We start from the raw sequence: 19,041 nt of genomic DNA, 5'->3' as shown, positions 1-19,041 counted from the left end.
TTTGTAACAAAAACTCGGAGAAGAGAAAAAACCCCAGAGATGTAAAAGAGAACAGCTTTTGGCAAGCAACTAAATAATACCTACAAACAATATGCATGTAACATTAAAAAAACCGATTTATACATGTGCATGATTTACAAATATTTAGTATGATGGCTCAGATTTATACAGCAAAGGGATGTTTCTTCTGTTTCTATTAATGTTTTAGTAAGGGAAGGAGATCTACTAACTATGACTCAAGGATATTTATTATCCATGAAATGTTCCTTTGAATGTCGTATGATTGCATACTGTATAATATTATACTACATGGTAACTGGGTCCACAGAGAGTTTTGTTAAATTAATTTTTTTTGGTTGTACAAAATACATATTTTTAAATTCTTTTTTGGTAATATTTTGAAAATTGTGTTGCAATTTTTATTAGGAAAAAATAACTATTGATTTTGAAGAAAATATGGTTTTGTTTTATTGTATAACTTCATATATAGTATCTTTTAACGTCGTAATTTAAACAATCAGAGCTGAAAACACATGATTTAGACGGTTCATCAGGCATGAATTGTTAAGGGGTATCTTTTTGGAGAAAAATAAAATTGCTCTTCTTTTTTTGTTGTTGTTTTTAAAATAAAATTTTAATTTATATTCTTAAATTATGACAATATTAATAAATTTTTCCAACCAGCTCGGGACCAATTCAAATTCTTGAGACATTCATGTGATTTATTATAAAGAATAGAGACTCAGCACCCATAAGGAAGCCCAACGTTGATAGTTATATATATATATATTGAGGGTAATTCGTGCATGAATTAAGCTGTTTTTGAAGGATGGCAAAAGACAGATATTTTGAATAATAATTCCATATAGATGTAGTTTTAATACTTGTCCGAAAAGAACCTGGAAAAATGACCAAAATATATTGGTAGTTAGCTAATTCTTGGCTATTTTTTCCAACCCATGTAATTATTAATCAATAATTGTTCACATCAACGTTCAAAACATAGATTAGGACTGAATAAGCAGAAAAATCAATATCTGACAACACAATACTGTATGCATTTTGATGTAAGTGATTTAACGCAGTGAGATGTTATTGTAATAGACACTGATACATCTAAATGCATTTATTTTTATACTAATCGAACAATTAATTATATGATTAAAACAAAAAAAACTATTTACAAAACTTTCCGTAGACCCTGTGCATGCATACATTATTTTTGTTAGTATTTTGAGGATGACTGGGTAGGCAGCATGTTGTAGCTCAATAAATTGATTTATTTACATATTTATTTCGTTATTTTTTGCTCTATCAAAAACTTATTCTTGTTACAATATAGGTCCATTTTTTGACTCATATATATTATACATATTGTTTCTAATATTTTGCATGTCTTATCGGAAAAAATGTATAATATTCCCAGTTTGAAATTCATTTTTTTATATATTTTTAAGAATTTCCTTTAAATTTATTTGCTCCTAATACAAATTATGTAAATACTCGTATAATCATATGTACTTCACATATGTTATTTAAGGGTTGAAAGGAATGTTTTACATATACATAAGGTTTAAAAAAATGGCGAAACAAGACTGCTAGATTGAGTAGACTCCTTGTCGTGTTCATATCTTTTTCTCATTTAAGATGTCTGTTATTTCATGACGTCACTCATCATTTTCTGCCATTTTCCCTCATGACGTGTGCAACTTTTTTCCACCTTTGCAGAATTCATATTGTTTATTCAGTTAAAAAGGTGATTTCATTGAGGTTGCATAGTTAGTTATAGAGTAATATTAAAGTATACTCGACGCGGTCTGGTGGACAAAAAAGTTGTCGCGTAGCCAACTATATTTGGACAAATATGTATACTCGTTATTTTGCCACTTGGTTTATAGCTTTGTGTTTTGCAATTTGTACAAGCTATAATTGATTTTTTTTTATTAAATTATATCATTGGGATTTGAAAAATTATGTACCATTTTGATACTGCCATAAATTTACATCTTTATATATATAAGTCTTCCATCCAACTAAAAGTCACTTAGAATAAGTATCTTTTAGTAATTCTAATTTAAATATCAATCCTTCTCTTCTCCATTGCATGACAGTCAGGGACGATTTGAACACATATAACATGTATATAATCCAAATATTGATACTTGTACGATAAAATTATGTAAATTACATTACTAATTGGTAAGTATTCTGTGGCACATAATAAAGTGACCACTCTTGAAATACATAATAAACAAATTATTTTAATAGATCAAAATGAAATAATACCATCACTATATATTGTTGTAATTAAAATACCATACCTATATGTGATTGAATGTGGCGCACAAGTTGTAATTTTCACAAGTATTTTATATACTTAGTATGTAAATAAATACAAATTGACCCCTTAGAAAAAAATTCAAACTCCGCCTACGAATATAATGGTAATTTACTCCAATTTTCCTTGAGCTTTGTTGAAAATCCTCCCTAAGTTTGTATAAAAAACTTATTTTTCCAAAGGATTACAATGTACATTGATTTTTTTATTTCACTGTACGTATTGGATGAACCTTATCCCTTCATTGCGTGGTGTTAAATATAAAAAAGTTTTCAACACCTCTTTATCGGGATTTAAACGATTGTAAAGCATTATTAATTCTGTAATTGACTAATAATTTTATATAAGCAACTTTGTATTTGCATCAGTTTACCCATTTCCTTTCTATAAAGTTCCAGACAACTTCTTTTTCTTCTGTAAATTTTAAATAAAATAGCGCAGTGAAGAAATAAATTTTCACAAAATACTTTCAAATGATTGCATTCCTATTTCTATCACATACAAACCTTGGAAAACAGATACAATTTGCCTGTGCTTTATATATCAATTAGCAGTAGCAGGGATTACAAGTCTCACCAGCCATTGAGAATCGAGTAAAAGGAGGAAGATCATGATAAATATAACCCGTTTCAATCATTATTCCATAATATGTTCAACCTTTTATAATATTATTTATCTACTTATTTTGCACCTCCTATTTTTGAAATTTATGTATACCTATTTTTAAACTTTTTACTTAGTTAGTCGTTGTTATTTGCATTTATTACAGGATAATTCAAATTTGTATATGATTTTGGAATTTGTTCCCGGTGGAGAAATGTTTTCACATTTACGGAAAGTTGGAAAGTTTTCGTAAGTAACGCTGCATTCCTATTAATTTACATTTGTACTATCTACCCTCTCTCTTTTTCCTTCTGCATGGTTTTTAATATAATTCGTTTTTCAGCTTTATTTTTATCGGTTTTTTTGATAATCTTATTAACATCCTTTGTATCAAGGATACAAGGAAAAATTAAGGGTTTTTTGCTTCTGTTTTACATTTGTTCATCTTCTCTTTTCTTTTTAATTATGCTTAGATTATTTATAACTAAGTACCAAGACGTATTATACGTGTCCTTCTTATGTAACTAATATGATTGTGTTTTTTTTTCCTTTAGTGAGGCGCATTCTCGATTCTACGCTGCCCAAATCGTTCTCGCATTCGAGTATCTACATTATTTGGATCTCATTTATCGAGATCTGAAACCAGAAAATTTATTAATCGATAATACAGGTTATTTGAAGGTATGTAAAACTCAGCGTATTATAGATTTCATAACAACATTAAAAAAAGATCCCATGAGATCAGAAGCAAGAATTTCATTTGACAGTTGGTGGAGAAAAATTGATTGCAGGCACACTCTCAGTCTCAGGGAAATCTTCAGTATCCTAAATAATTCATTAGAAAAATTATTACTAAATCCCCTTTCTAAAATTAAAAACTATATTCAGTTTCATAATAAAAGTATTTAGAAAAAAAACAAAAACAAAAAAGGGTCCTGCGTTTTATTTTCTAAAAGTATCAAATTCGAAAAAAACTTTCCTTACAAATAAACTCACCTGGGGGAGGGAGCAATAAACTAGGGGTGGGTACTTGGACTTGAATCCATATTTTGAAAACTTGAAACTTAACTTAAATTCGATTCAGAACATGTAGCAAAATTATAAAGATGATACTTAACAATTGAGATTTTGGCTGCAGCTATTACTTTTTATAGTTAATGTATATCTACTGTACTTTAAGACTTAAAAACTGAACCTTAAAACTTCCAGGATTTCTGCCTATGGATGGAACTTTTATATCCCTAATATGATTAAGATTATCTTTTTATCCTTTGCAGATTACGGATTTTGGTTTTGCCAAACGTGTCAAAGGCAGAACTTGGACGCTCTGTGGAACGCCAGAGTACTTAGCACCCGAAATTATTTTAAGTAAAGTATGTACTCCTGTTTATTTTCCTCTTAATGTTTAATATGTACGTGTTTGATTATAACTCTTTTTCTATTTCAGGGTTATAACAAAGCTGTAGATTGGTGGGCTTTAGGCGTTTTAATGTACGAAATGGCGGCTGGTTATCCTCCGTTCTTTGCCGAGCAACCCATTCAAATCTACGAAAAGATTGTCTCTGGAAGGGTTAGATCATTTGCTGTCTAATAATATAGTTATGATTACCTAATATTCCCTGTTTTAGGTACGGTTCCCTTCACATTTTAATCCGGAGTTGAAGGATCTCTTGAGAAATCTACTCCAAGTCGACTTAACGAAACGTTATGGAAACCTTAAAAATGGGGTTAGTGATATAAAGAATCACAAGTGGTACTCATCGACGGATTGGATAGCAATTTATCAGAAAAAAGTAAATAGTTACAATCCCTTTCTCCATTTAAAAAAAATCAATTTTAACATATTGAAAGAAAGGACAAAAAATATACTGACGGTGTTGGTTTTTACATTTACTTAATATACCTATTTCAAGAACCTCAAGAATGTTCTTATACTTTTCTCTCATTCTTTATCGATTAAGACATCTTGATTCATTACTATATACTTACGATAGTGTCCAAAAGTATCCGAACATCTCTTCTTCTTTTTTCATAAGACTATGGCTCAATTCTAAATAAGAAGAATCATATCCAGATCTTATTAATACATTTTTTCTCTCTGATGATAGTTGAATATAAAAATAACTAATATTCTGGTTGAATATTTCTTCAAATTTCAATGGTTATGTTTATTTACGTACTTGAATGTATTTGTACCCTTGAACCTATAAGAATATTTTTTTGTTCTCAATTATTGCTTATAATTGTTGTCTATGATTACTAGCGTATCCTTTATGAAGTATTCTAACCAAATATCTCAAAACATACCAACAAACATTCAAAACTATCAAAAACATTTTTACTCAAATGTAAGCAATTTTCAATTGTTTATTTGAATGAATTTTTTCATTTACTTCTTCCCTTCAAGTTGAAAAATGAGTCTAAATCTTTATTATGCATTCCAAAATCAATTTAAAATATTGATGAAGCAAAATTTTAGTTAAAAATATCAATTTTCGTATTTTTGACATCTTATTAGCAAATATAAAATAACCTTTAGAGATAGGGTACAAAAAAAAAATTTATAAAATATAATTTGTATTTGAGTCTTCTTGTTTAGCAAAAAAATAAAGGATGATCCAATACTTTTATATACGACTGTGGACTCAATATCAAGAGTTCTAAATTTAAAATGAGATAATACATAACATATGTGATTATAAGATAACTTATTTTCAAAATAAGGAATGCATTATACGTTTTAAAAAATATGCATTTGTATGTTGATATTAATTCTTTATATAACCCTGCTGAATTATTTTTTAACTCTTAAATGTTTTTATTGCAAATATGACGCATTCAGAAGAATATATATATTATATTTAATAAATATATATACTTTTTTTTTAAATTTAATATTTGTAAGTTTTTTTCCCAAACAACTAATTTTTTGGAAAAAAAAATAATTTTTGGATTTTTTTTATAAAAATCCAAAACCAAACTCTCGAAAAAATTCAAAAACCAAGGCTTCAAAAATATAATCATGCATTTAAAAAAAAATGATAATAATAATAATCTTGCCCCTGATATTGACCCTCAATTCTAATTTGATTCTAACAAAGACTTATATTTATAACGTTCCAACAAATCATCAGTATAACACACTATTGATATGTTGATTTTATCTCTTCAAAAATTGATAAATGATTATAACAAGTTTGTAAAATAAAAAACAATCTTCAGATTGCCAACTATAACAAAATCTTGCACACGTTTAATTAATATTTTTTTGCAAACCTATTTATGATTTTGCATCAGCACACCCGGTACAAAAGTAATTATTATCTCTTTTGTTACGGGTGAGTGAGGGTGTAGCGTTTGCCTAATTCAAGAACCTAAACTTTAATAATCTAGTCATTATAGTAGTATCAAAAATTATTTCATGATTTTCTAGTATACTCTGACTACTTTAGTGCTTTTTGTATATCGAAAATTTTATGGCTCTTCTTTCTTATATTGCAAATGTGCAACCAAATCAATTGAGGTAAAATTTCAAATACTATACTACATAAAATTATTTGCAAAAATAAAGTTATTCTGCCAGATAATTTTGTTTCTCAAACCAAAAAATAAATAAATATATAAAGCATTTAAGGGTTAAAATTTGTAAACACAATTAATAGCCCTAGATACTTATCACTCGCCTATACCTACATCCATACTTCATTCTGATGATAAACAGAGCGACCCATTTGTTTTGTTTCCCTTAAATGTTGATACAATTTTTTTTATAATACCTTGAATGAATATGGTCAGATAAATGCGTTGTTTGTACCACCTTCCAACTGATTATATCTTTATAGGTTTCAGCACCACTTGTACCACGGGCTGGGAGTCCTGTTGAAGCACTACATTTTCCATCTTACGATGAAATTCCACTAAGTACACTTCCAGTACCTAGCCATGTTAATGAATTTGAATCTTTTTAATTGCAAAAAAAAAAACACAAAAAAAAATACCGCATTAATAATCTATCAATTTAAAAGCTCAATGGATTACAATTTGGATATTATTAAGTTTTTTTTTAAATTCTTTTTTATTTTTTTTTATTTTGCTTTTTCGTATTCATTTGAAAAAAATATTCCAATCATACATTAGGTAAATTCCTCGATTTTTCATTACATATTTTCTAATGGGTATATTAATTATATACATATATATTTTATATTAAATTTCTTCTTCTTCATATTTAAGAAAGGCAGTAGATGAGTTGGCGTGTATATTAAGTGTACAAAATCAGGAGTGTCCGGTGTACTTCCTTTTTTTTAGGGGGTGGGGGTCTTGGTTTTTGTATTTTTTTGTGTTATTGACAAAAAATTTCAAAACTCCATAGCTATTCTCCAAAAATTAAATTTTTTGGAAAAAAAATTCAAGTATTAAATTTCTGTGGGACCATTTTTTCAAAAATTCATAGTTAATAAAAAATTAAATTTTTTGTAAGAAATTTCAGTTATTAATCCATAGTAACTCACGGAAAAATTAAATTTTTGAAAAATTTAATTTATTTTCAAAACTTAAATTTTTTAGTAAAAAGGAAAAATTCCTTAATTTGGGAAGGGAGCTACAGTCCTTCCAGCCCACCTTCTCTGGACGCCTCTGAACATTTTCTGTAAAATTTTAGGTATAGAAAAGGCTCTCTCATAATAATAGATATGCGGTCCTTTTTCAACACAAAAGCAATTTTGAAAAAAAAATTCTTTTTTTCATTGACGCATTTCGATCAAATAATGATGGGGGCCTTACATTATTAGAGTAATCAAACGTTCTCGTTTGTCTGGCCATGTCTTTTTATATCATATCCAAATATTTTTTTAAATACATTCATAAAAAAATACATCTGTTTTACTATTATAAAACACAATAATAAAAATTTATTTTCTAGTAAAATACAAAAAACATTTTTTTTTTTTTTGAACAATTATGTCTTAAACCCGACGTGGGTCGAATCATGTGTCCTTTTTCGGAAAATTACAAAATTATCTCACTTCTTAACATTTAAATTAATTTTTGGAATAGTTTGAAAAACAGAAAAGAATTTACTTTAGATTTGATTTATCAGCCTTTAATTGGCCACATGAATCCCTCATAGGCAATGTAGAGCCCGAGTGAAAATGCAACATGTCACTCTTTGTTAAAAAGGAGAAATTTAGTTGATAGACTATTTTAATACAAACTTGTGACTTCGAACATGTGGATGTTTATTTTTGGGTATTTGGTTAAAAAGTAAACGTTTATTGCCAATTTGTATTTTTTTTTTAAATGAATTTATGTTTATAATTTGAAAAAATAAACATTTAAGAAAGTCATTGAAGTAATTCCAAGAAACTTGTATGTGAAAAAAGACATGAAGTTTCACAAAGAAAAATTAAAGCCTTTTTGTATTGACGAATTATCGAACAAAATAATCAATAATATTTTTAGATATTATCTACTTTACCAAAATGTAACATACATACATACATACATACTTATGATCAATGTCTTAACTTTGAAATTGCCAGTATCTGCGCAAAACAATAATATTGCACTTTCGCTCCGAATATATAATTTATCGTATGCCTTCATTCTGACCGAGTGACCTTTAAGCGTAATTTAAGGATGTTCTGAAGTATTAATTAGAATAACTTACCTATAGAAATGTAATATAATTATAATTAGTTGTATAAATCAAATAAATATGGTAATTTTTACTTTGTTGATAAAAATTATCATTCCTTCCTTGCTTTTGTATTGATGGGCCCCATATTTGATTTTTTATATTTAGTATGGCATGATTATAAAATATCAACTGCCTATCTTATTTTTGAATCATCATTGAAGTAGTGTCTTTTGAAAGAGGGACTTTTTTGTTTCTTATGAAGTGTGTCATTGTAAAACTATTGTTGTTGTTATAAATGTATAAATTCGTCGAAATGTCTTAACTATTACCAAGTTGTTGATCATTGTTGTGTGAGACGTGATTGCTGTCAGTAAAAGGTCGTCTTTTCTTGTTAATTTTTTATACATATTATTGTATGATATAACTTTTTGAGTCTTTATTGTAAATACATCCTGTGATTTTCTTTCCTTTGGTTTTTTAGGTTCATTAATATTATTATTCTTGTTACATTTTATATCTCAGAACTTGTGCTTTCTCATTTCTGCGTTTGTCTTTTCAGTGAGTATATTTTCGGTGACTTTTCGATAATGAAATCAGTGATTTTGTTTTAATGAACATTGAAAGTAAGGCAAAGTCCCAAACTCTGTATCGACAATACTATGTGCCTCTTTTATTATCACAATTTTGAACTTAAAAATATTAAAACCTAATATGTCGTACTCATTTTTTGGTCTTCATCTCTAAACTGTAAAATCAATTCCAAATTTATCGATGAATCATTTATTTTATGTCCAGATAGAAAAATACATATCTTGAAAGGCATGGATAGTCCTGAAGCCGTAGGCTATGGGATCTTGGTTTCATCCAATGTTGAAAAAATTGTTAATCTTTCATCAACAATCCTATATATCTTTGGATAGACAAACTCTTGTGTAGTCTATCCAAAGATATGAAAGTATTATTTATTAATGGTTTGGTATATCTAATAACCAAGTCATAGTAAGATAATACATTTCAATAAAGGGTATGCTATAATGTTCTCTAAAAAAAACCAGAAATTTGAAATTAAATTCATTTGTTAAAAATAAAAGTAGGGGTCTAGTCTATGCTTAAGTTAAAAAAAAAAGTCGCTGAAATGAGGCTCACTGAAAGATTAATAAATATACGCTGAAGTGAATGCACGACATAGCACAATTTATAGACCTAATAACAATAAATTATCAATCTCTTCTTCAGGTTGAAGCACCGTTCCTTCCTAAATGCAAGGGAGCAGGAGACACCAGTAACTTCGATGACTACGAAGAAGAAGCTCTCCGAATTTCCTCGGCCGAAAAGTGTGCCAAGGAATTTATTGACTTTTAAAAATCTCCTTTATATAAATACATGGTTATATATGTGTGTACATATATATATATATATCTATTTATCTATTATCCCTCTATCTTAAATATTTTGTTCGAAGAATGAAAGAAGAAACAAATTATTGAAGAAAAAAAATATGAAGAAATCATTAATTTTGCAATTCATTATAATCCACTTATATTGATTATTATTATTACTATTATTATAATTTTGTTCCATTATTATTATTGTCATTATTACTAAATACCTTCTCCAACGAACGAAAGAACGAACGAATCGATTATTCAAAGAAAGACCGGTTATATTATTCTACGTATACCCGCATTACTATATAATATATATGTAGACAGATTGGAGAGACATCTATCAAGAAGTGTATTTATGTACATCCCATGTATTGAGAAGATTCTCTATATCTACGACAACTAACACACCTTTAGTGCAGTGGGAAAAGCAAGAAGTACATAATGACGATAGTAATGATTGATGATATCCCTATTGTATAGACTGATCGTATGTGTATTTTTTCTAATAATACTATTAAAAAATAATAAAAGACATCATCCATGGAAGAAACAGATGAAGAATTAAAGTTTGACCTTTGGGGGAAGGATGATGGTGAATAATTATTATAAAAACTACAAACTTATACCTACAAAAAGAAATATATATGCAAAGCTCCACATATTAATTTGGAAAAAAATGATATTAAAAAATGTAAAAAAAGCACATATGTATGTAAGATTGATAAAAATAAGACAAATCCTTTTTGAAAAGTGATTTGGAATAATATATAAATATATTATTTATTTATTTTTTGAGCTATGAGCAGATCATGAAACAGCTTCCCTTATAATTTATTTATTTAATTATATATATATATAAAGATATATTCTACTGCAAAATAAAAAAACTGATTATTCTTTGTAAAAAAACTTAAATTATCGGTTTGTATGAAGAAAAAATAGTAATTTTTTTGGTTTTTGTAATACTGATTTTTGTTGTTCATAGCTGCCATATTATTTATTTATTATTAAAATATTATAACGTCATTATCTTTAATAATTATTAACTGTTTTTTTAAAGAAAAAAAAAAAATAAGAAAAATTCTAGTCAAAAAGATAAAGTTTTGAATAGATATACAATCCCCCTCCACACAAAAAACCATTGGTTTTTTCCTATATATATTTGAAGGGAATTGTTGTTCTGACTTTTCTCTTCGACGATCACATTTTCTATAACATCGAAACTAAAATCCATATATATCCCTTGCTGCTAGAGGAATTTTTCTATACGTTACATACAGTAGAAGCAAAATTGTGCATCTTTCTTACATATTATGTTGTTTTTTTTTCTTTTTAGGGAAATTTAGTGAAAAAAGCGCAAAACAAAATGTCTCTTTTTGACATCGAAAAAGTATATTATTGTACATATATATGTATAATAAGATAAAAATCTAATTCTATTTCTTTTTTTTTTTTTTAATCCTTCTTCACCAAGTTTATGAGTAGCTAATTACATACTATTACTTGATCCTTATATATATTTTTTTTATTTATTACTTTTTCCCTCCCATGATTGTTATAATTTACTAATAATATTTTTTTTTTTAATTTATTAAAAAACTACTAAAAATCGATCGCCTTGCATATATACATTTTTAATAACAGTAATTTTCCCCGAGCATTCTACAATGTATGTTGTTCTTATAGATGAATATTCCTATACTAATAGAAAGCATTGTGTATATGTCGAACGATTATTCCTTTATAGAAATATTTTTTTTTTTAAACAAGAATGTAACCCTTAGAAAAATATTTTTTAAAGTATATATACTATATATATTACAAAAAAAATAATTGTGTATATATATATATGTATATATATTTAAACCGTTTATGATAAAAAGATATTTTTTTTTTGTATAATTATTTTGAGTGCGAAATTTTACGTAATAAAAAATATTGTTGTGTTTTAAAAAGTGTATATACTGTTGTTTTATTTTGCTTGTAATGTAACCATTATTTTCAGTTTCATAGTTTAATTGGGCTGTGTACTTTGTGACCCTGTCGTATTCAGGGGTATAGGAAGATTTTCACTATGAAGGATAAAGGTTACTATAATTTCTCCATTTTAATTATTATTATTATTGCAATTCAATTCACAATTTTTTTGACAAAAATTTTAAAGTTACTATAAGGATAAAAGATAGAGGATATGCGTACGAAATAAGTGTATTTGAACTCCAATTAACCAAGAACTACATAATACTAATTGACTAAAACAACTGGAAGTACGTATTAAAATTGTGCTCATATTTTTCACACAGAGGCCATAATTCTTCCTTTGTTTAATTAAAAATGTGGAACAAAGGAAACTAGGTTCACAATAGTTAGTTAATTTCATATCAATTTATTTAGATGTTCCTTAATAAAATCATGGTGTAAATGTGTTCTTCTCCTGGATAGAAGTAGGGATATGTCTGCATTTCAAAGGATCCGGATGTGAACTCTCATAAATTTCCAATAAAATACTCCTTAAGAGTATAGTTGATATATTTGTAGGGGAAAAAAAAGAGCGTGGGAGGAAAGAAAAATAATTATTGTCATAAAGAGGAGACCTTATACATTTAAAATAGCATAAATACAGGTAAAATATTATAATTATGTTTAAATTCATAGACATCTATTTCAATATATATTTTTAAAACAATTTATACCAAAGAAATACGTGAATGCTTACTTCAGAAGGATAAGTTAACACTGCGACGACCTATTATTTATTAAATAATGAACAATAACTAAGAAAGAGCACATGAAATAACCGTTTTTCCTTTTCTAATCCCTAAACAGCTATTTATCGTAACTTGAGTTATGGCTATGGCCGTGTCAGAGAAATGGATGGATTATACACCAACGACGAATGAAGACTGTCATTGATTGTATCACTAAATCAGTTGATACATCCTGTAATAGAGGAAAATCACTAAAAACAAAGTAAGCAATGCTCCCCAATACAATACTTGTTTTTTCCTTACTCCCCATCTCTCTCTAAGACTTTAGTAAAACTTCCTTTCTATTTAATTTATTAAATATATTTCTCGTCAAATCTTAATATTAAATAGTGTTGTTATAAATCCACAAGCAGTCGAAAGATGATGACACTCCATCAGAGAGACCTAATTTGGCGAGCTACCTCTCATCACCACCACATCTAAAACAAAACAAGCATCAACTAACACCAAAAGATTGAAGTTGGAGGATGAGAGACAAGAACTTCTGGGAGTGTAATGTTTATGGAAGAGACTTTTCTTTTAGCACAAAATCTCTATGACAAACTCTCTTTAAAATGGGAAGTAGGGTCTCAAAAGTTGCACATATCAAAATCATAATCTTAGATCAGAAAGAGCTAAACATTGCAGCTTGTCTGGAGGTGGAAGAATACCTCTTCTTTATAATCCTCTATAACGACATCGAACAAAATAAATTTGAATTTGAAAAATGAATTTAAATAAGATTAGTATAAATTTAGACACTAAAATTAACTTTGCCACAGAATCCATCAACATTGCAGCTTTTCGGTGATCTTCGGTCACAAGAATATGATTTGAATTTATGAAATAATATATATATTAACGTTTTTATTTTTGTATAATTACAGTTTTAGACTATTGAATTAGAGGTTACCTCTCTAATATCTCCTTTTGGGAGTACCACCGAGTTTCTGAGCAGGTGCAGCTTTCAAAACATTATTCATAGTTCTCAAACATCTTACCGAGTCTTTTGAAGAATTTTTTTAAATGTTGGGAGTATCATTACTGTTTTTGGATATCAATTTGTCCAATAGAATGATTACAGTGTCACAATTTACCTTTTCAAGTCTACCTATACAAAGCAGAAAAAAGATCAATCAATAACTTCGAATGTAGATAAATATAATATAACAGTTGTAGAAATCTCCTAACTATACAACGTTCTTTCCAGAATCTTCAACACCATCAAGGAACAGTATTTTATATTGCAGGATTTATACAACAATTGTGGCAAATACTCCAATAGAAAATTCTACACAAAAGAAAATCAAAATTATAAAACAGTTCTATGATTTACTAAAACAGGAATTGCCTGTAGTTACCAAGAAATAGTTTGCATGGTCCATGCATCAATTTAAGCACGGAATAGACTCCCTTGATTTAAGATATCTGTCTCTATAATATCAAAATGATTCTAGCTAATATAAAGAGAACTACTAAGGGGGAATTCTTCACCGTCCTATCAATCTGGAATGCTCATACCAACAATAACAATTTATTGAATGTACTCAGTTGTACTGTTGTGAAAAACTTAGTATTTCGCAAATTTTCAAAGGATACTACTTTCACATAAATTGTTCTAGTACAAATATTTACATACATATATCAAAATTTAAAAAGTTGAGACATATATATATGTAAAATAAAATAAAAACAACGCACATTAAAGTACAATATATCAAAAGGATAATCAGAAAGAATTTTTTAGAATAGTTTAATATGGAAAATAGTAGTTTAAAACGGCATTTGCTACGAACTGTCCATCATGTTATTAAGCATGAGATGGTCAGCCGATTAAACCCTTGGAAAATGTTTGAAAACGTATAATTTCTCCATTGTTGAAAATTTTAAAAACTTGTGCATATTGCAATTCCATAAACCAATTGCCACCCAGTATTTAATTAGAGGTTAAAGATATTGGGTTAGTAAATATATAATTTAGAACAAGTATTTTTTTTTATAAAGGAATTAAATAAACTTAACCATTCACCCCCTTTATCCGCGCTATGAATTGGGGAGTGGGGTACTGAGGTACATGAGGAGGTTAAAAATAAAATAAAAGCCCACGTTTGTGTATAGCAAGTTTGTGTTAAAATACGTATAGATAATTGGCTCTCGCCCCTAGCTTTAAAATTTTATTTACAAAACTGTGCTAAAATTTACTGTTATTTCTTTTCCTCCGTTCACATCTACACTAGTGTGCTAGGGTGAGAGCTAAAATGAATAAAACCCACGCTTGGGAATACATAAATTCACTTAAAAACAGAACCTATAAGAAAAATATAGAAAAAAAAAAGAAGAAATATTTTGTAAATTTAACATAGCTTAATTTGAAATATTAGTTACTTGTTCATCTAAATCCCTTCTTTACCCACTTGTGAATTGGGGGAAAAGGGTGGGGAACTAAATGTACGTAAATCAGTTATTTTAAAACCCTGGCCTCTGCATCATATTACGATCCATTCTTTATAGAGCATGCGAGATTGTTACGACTTTTAGTTGGATCAATTGAATGATTCAATTTTGTTTCTCTTTTTCTCAATTTGCAAGTTCACACGCATCCGATACAGTGGTCAGATCCGCCACGTAAACCTAGTCACCCTTAAAAATTATAATATCTAGCTTCAAGCACGATCCCTCATTTGGCATAACGTTACCTTCCTGGGATTTTATTCCCTCTGGCTCAGGGAACTCACAATCATGAATCAGATTGTGTCCTGTGCGCGCATTTTTTTAATTATGGACATGTCTGGAGGATATGAGCCAGGTTTTTTACTTTTTCCCGAGATAAGTTGGATTTATTGCCCTCTTCCAGTGTCCTGAATCTGGGCTGTATTGCTTAAGTGCAAATTCTTTGTCTGAAACATTCATATGCCGTGTCAGCAAGCAAGATAAGTTTTGATGTCTTTGCTGACTTGACTCTGGCCCCTTTGTGTCTACTTTTGAATAAAGTACTTTTGTGTACTACTCGGGGGTCTGATCACTAGAGGAGCATGATAACCCTCTTATATGGACCTTTTTTTAACTCCGGCATAGGTTTGTTATATCTGCAGACCACTATGATAGTTTCGTCCTTGCTGTCCCGTAGCGCCCGAGCTCTACTGTTTGCTAGGATTCGGCTGGAGAAGAGAAGCTCTTGCAGCCCCAGCCCTCCATGGGCCACCCAACCATGGTAAAACTCTTTTGGAGTATCGTAGGACAGCCCTACCTACTCTCTTACTGATCTCCTTATCAGGAGGGAACACCCCTTTATATCTGTAAACCAGCATCTTCTGTAGGTGAGTGGGTAGTTTAGACGAGGGATGAGATTATCCCTTAGACCTATATATCTATGTAAGACACTGAACTTACTGGCCTCAAGGTTTCTTATCCCATCCCTCAACTGGACAAATATGTTGGCATAGCTGACTCCCAACGGCAAGTAATGCACTTCAAGGTACTTATAAGTTTCATTTACTGCCATTAGAGTCACGCTCTGGCCATCTATGACCAGTTTAGGGGCTGCATTAATAAAATAGCTATTTGTTTTGGAGTTATGGTCAATGTAAGTGTACGCGAACTTTTTATAATTTGCGTTAAGGCATACTTCCTTACATTGACCCAAATAAACGTCACAGATTTACTGGAGGCGTTTAGCGTCCTCCGCAACTAAGACCGTGTCAACCACGAAGAATCCCGGGGAATCTCCTCAGCTAGGAGTATTTGATTATAACACTTGGTGATCACTGGGCTATCAAGGGATCTAAACATACTTCCATCCATAAAGAGAGGGTCCTTCCCTGCACCTGCGGATGGGAGGCAGTTCTTGACCTCATCCTCAGTCATTGGCCGTTACAGCTCGTACATAATAGCGTTGATTACTTCGGGCTACCTGTTGTCAGCTTTGGACGTTACGGAAAAATTATCGGCCCATCCTAACAAAAACGACTCAGGCATTTTATTATTTTTGAGGTGGGATGTAACTTTTCCGTCTATCAAGGCTGACATAGCTTTCCCAAGGTATTTTTTTAGTGAGTTGTAAAAAGTCCCCCCTTGTTTTATTGCTCACCCTATTTGTAGACTTTTTTTGCTTATATTTTTGATTTTCTTTCTTCTCGCTGTCGTTGTCCTTCGCCTTTCTATCCTGGTAATCCTCCACCAAATTCCGGATTAGTATATTAATAATTTTTTTTAATGTGGGGCATACCTCCAGGGCTGACAATACCTCAATTGCAATTTTATCCTCTATATTATACACATATCTTGGTGCCAAGAGATACGAGATGCTGTAGGTAGGAGTAGATTACGAAGGACGTCAGTCCTTATCTACTCTTTGCAAGGGCTTAAAACAAATTGGTATTCAAATTGTTGACACCCCCCAGCTGACACCCATGTTATGGGTTATCCGAGCCTCTGTTCGGGCTAATCTTTCTATTAAATCTTTGTGGATTGCGCTCCCACCGTCTCCGACATGAGGATTTTATACGCATTGCATTCCTCAGGGTGCCTGTCTTTGGCGTGAGATTTCAACGCTCTAACCGACTCAATAGTGTCACGGCATATGCTGCATACCGTAGTAGTAAAGTTCATGTTGGATGATTTTTTAATACTCATTTTATTATTAACTTATGGGACGAGTTCTATGTCTATGGCACCCCGTGACAGTGACATACGCGTGCAAGGACATAGAACTCGTCCCATAAGTTAATAATACTGCCTTTATTATTCAATATTAAATATTAGATACTGACAGTCGATAGAGAACTGAATAAAATTGCTAAAATAACGTCTCCTTCTGTATGGATTTTTGGAAATGGAGGCACAGGAATTTGGAAATAATTACCGGACGAGAAGCAGATGGCTTGTCGGATTTGTCGATATAAATGTGCGTTTAGTCCCTTGTCTAGAATTATCCTCATCCCATATTAAGAGCAGGGATATTCATCTATAAAATCAAGTTAATGATGAATACATCAAGTGAGACTTTAACTTTGATCTCACAAAATGCTTATTGTATGTAATATATCCTTATCCATTGCTAATCATCTACGTTCATTTTTTTTTTTTTTTTTTTGAGAAATACACGTGTAACCCCATCCCTTCCCGAAGAACCATCATTAAATTGATGGAGGATGTTGGTAATGATGTCATTTATAGAAATATTCCCATTGTAAATTGTGAAGTTTAGATAATTTTCAGCATGTTAAGGGTCATCCACACCAAATTACGATCAAAGTTATCTGTAAAAAGTATAAAATATTTACTGATTTCGAAATGGAACTCTGAATTTTGTATTATCTAACAGTAAGTATTCATTTTTATAAATCTAATCATAAAATATGATTCTATTTTAGCTAAAAATATAAAGAATTGTGATACACAACTCATAAAAGGCAAAAGCAACTGCTTAAATGGTCACAACATCAGGGGTAGTAGCATTGGATGGTTCACAACTAGTTTTTCTGACATAGTTTCTTCACTTAAAGACTTGGGTATGATCATTAAGTTTTCCAATATCACATAGTATATAAATATTTAAATTTCATACATAATTTTTGATTCATTTTTAGGCATCCTTTCCAAATTGTGGTGCTCGTATTATGATGTTTGTTGGAGGAGCATGTTCCCAAGGTCCTGGCCAAGTACTCAATGATGAATTGAAGTTCCCTATTCGCTCTCATCATGACATTGACAAGGATAATGCGAAGTATATGAAGAAAGCCACTAAACATTATGAAGGTCTTTCTGCTCGTGCTTCTCACAATGGGCATGCAATTGATATTTATTCTAATTCTTTGGATCAAACTGGTCTCATGGAAATGAAATCTTGTTGTAATCACACAGGAGGTCACATGGTTATGGGAGATTCTTTTAATTCAAGTCTTTTTAAGCAAACATTTCAACGTGTTTTCAATAAAAATGCCAAGGAAGATTTTACGATGGCATTTAATGCTACGATGGAAGTTAAGTGCTCTCGTGAACTCAAAGTTTCTGGAGCAATCGGCCCTTGTGTGTCTACTAATAAGAAAGATAATTGTGTCTCCGACGTTGTTATTGGAATGGGAGGAACGAATGCTTGGAAGTTCTGTTCTTTATCTCCTAGTTCAACAGTAGCTTTAATTTTCGAAGTAGTAAATCAACATGGCGCCCCTATTCCCCAAGGCGGTAGAACTTGTATTCAATTTATTACACACTATCAACATTCCTCTGGCCAGAGAAGAATAAGAGTTACGACTCTTGCTAGGAATTGGGCTGACCCTCAAACTGCCATTCAGCATATTCAAGCATCCTTTGATCAAGAAGTAGCTG

General features: G+C 30.2%; 2 protein-coding genes and 1 long non-coding RNA gene across 9 annotated transcripts in view; all 3 read left to right on the top strand.

Moving 5' to 3' along the window:
• Window positions 1-10,606, top strand: part of Pka-C1 (Protein kinase, cAMP-dependent, catalytic subunit 1) — a 209,131-nt gene extending 198,525 nt beyond the window's left edge. For 4 of the 7 annotated variants that reach the window (XM_071887737.1, XM_071887736.1, XM_040709665.2 and 1 more), the window contains exons 6-11: window positions 3,108-3,190; window positions 3,496-3,622; window positions 4,219-4,314; window positions 4,389-4,511; window positions 4,570-4,734; window positions 9,816-10,606. In XM_071887737.1, coding sequence (XP_071743838.1) covers window positions 3,108-3,190; window positions 3,496-3,622; window positions 4,219-4,314; window positions 4,389-4,511; window positions 4,570-4,734; window positions 9,816-9,941 — 720 coding nt within the window. In that variant the 3' untranslated portion in view covers window positions 9,942-10,606. Of the gene's footprint in view, window positions 1-3,107; window positions 3,191-3,495; window positions 3,623-4,218; window positions 4,315-4,388; window positions 4,512-4,569; window positions 4,735-6,783; window positions 7,018-9,815 lie in introns of those variants that run through there. The other 3 variants (XM_071887735.1, XM_040709667.2, XM_071887734.1) reach the window with 2 other exon arrangements.
• Window positions 10,607-12,793: 2,187 nt separating this feature from the next.
• LOC121115592 (uncharacterized) lies at window positions 12,794-14,332 on the top strand. Its single transcript, XR_005863608.2, has 3 exons — window positions 12,794-12,937; window positions 13,066-13,889; window positions 13,925-14,332. It is a non-coding gene; the product is annotated as an uncharacterized lncRNA (long non-coding RNA).
• Window positions 14,333-16,288: 1,956 nt separating this feature from the next.
• LOC121116580 (protein transport protein Sec23A-like) overlaps window positions 16,289-19,041 on the top strand; it is a 3,265-nt gene continuing 512 nt past the window's right edge. Inside the window, exons 1-3 of the mRNA XM_071888045.1 lie at window positions 16,289-16,297; window positions 16,371-16,451; window positions 18,303-19,034. Coding sequence (XP_071744146.1) covers window positions 16,289-16,297; window positions 16,371-16,451; window positions 18,303-19,034 — 822 coding nt within the window. The remainder of the gene's footprint in view (window positions 16,298-16,370; window positions 16,452-18,302; window positions 19,035-19,041) is intronic.

This window comes from Lepeophtheirus salmonis, chromosome 4 (assembly GCF_016086655.4).
Source record: "Lepeophtheirus salmonis chromosome 4, UVic_Lsal_1.4, whole genome shotgun sequence".
In the NCBI taxonomy this organism is placed as follows: domain Eukaryota; kingdom Metazoa; phylum Arthropoda; class Copepoda; order Siphonostomatoida; family Caligidae; genus Lepeophtheirus; species Lepeophtheirus salmonis.
This window is presented reverse-complemented; position numbering and strand designations above follow the sequence as displayed.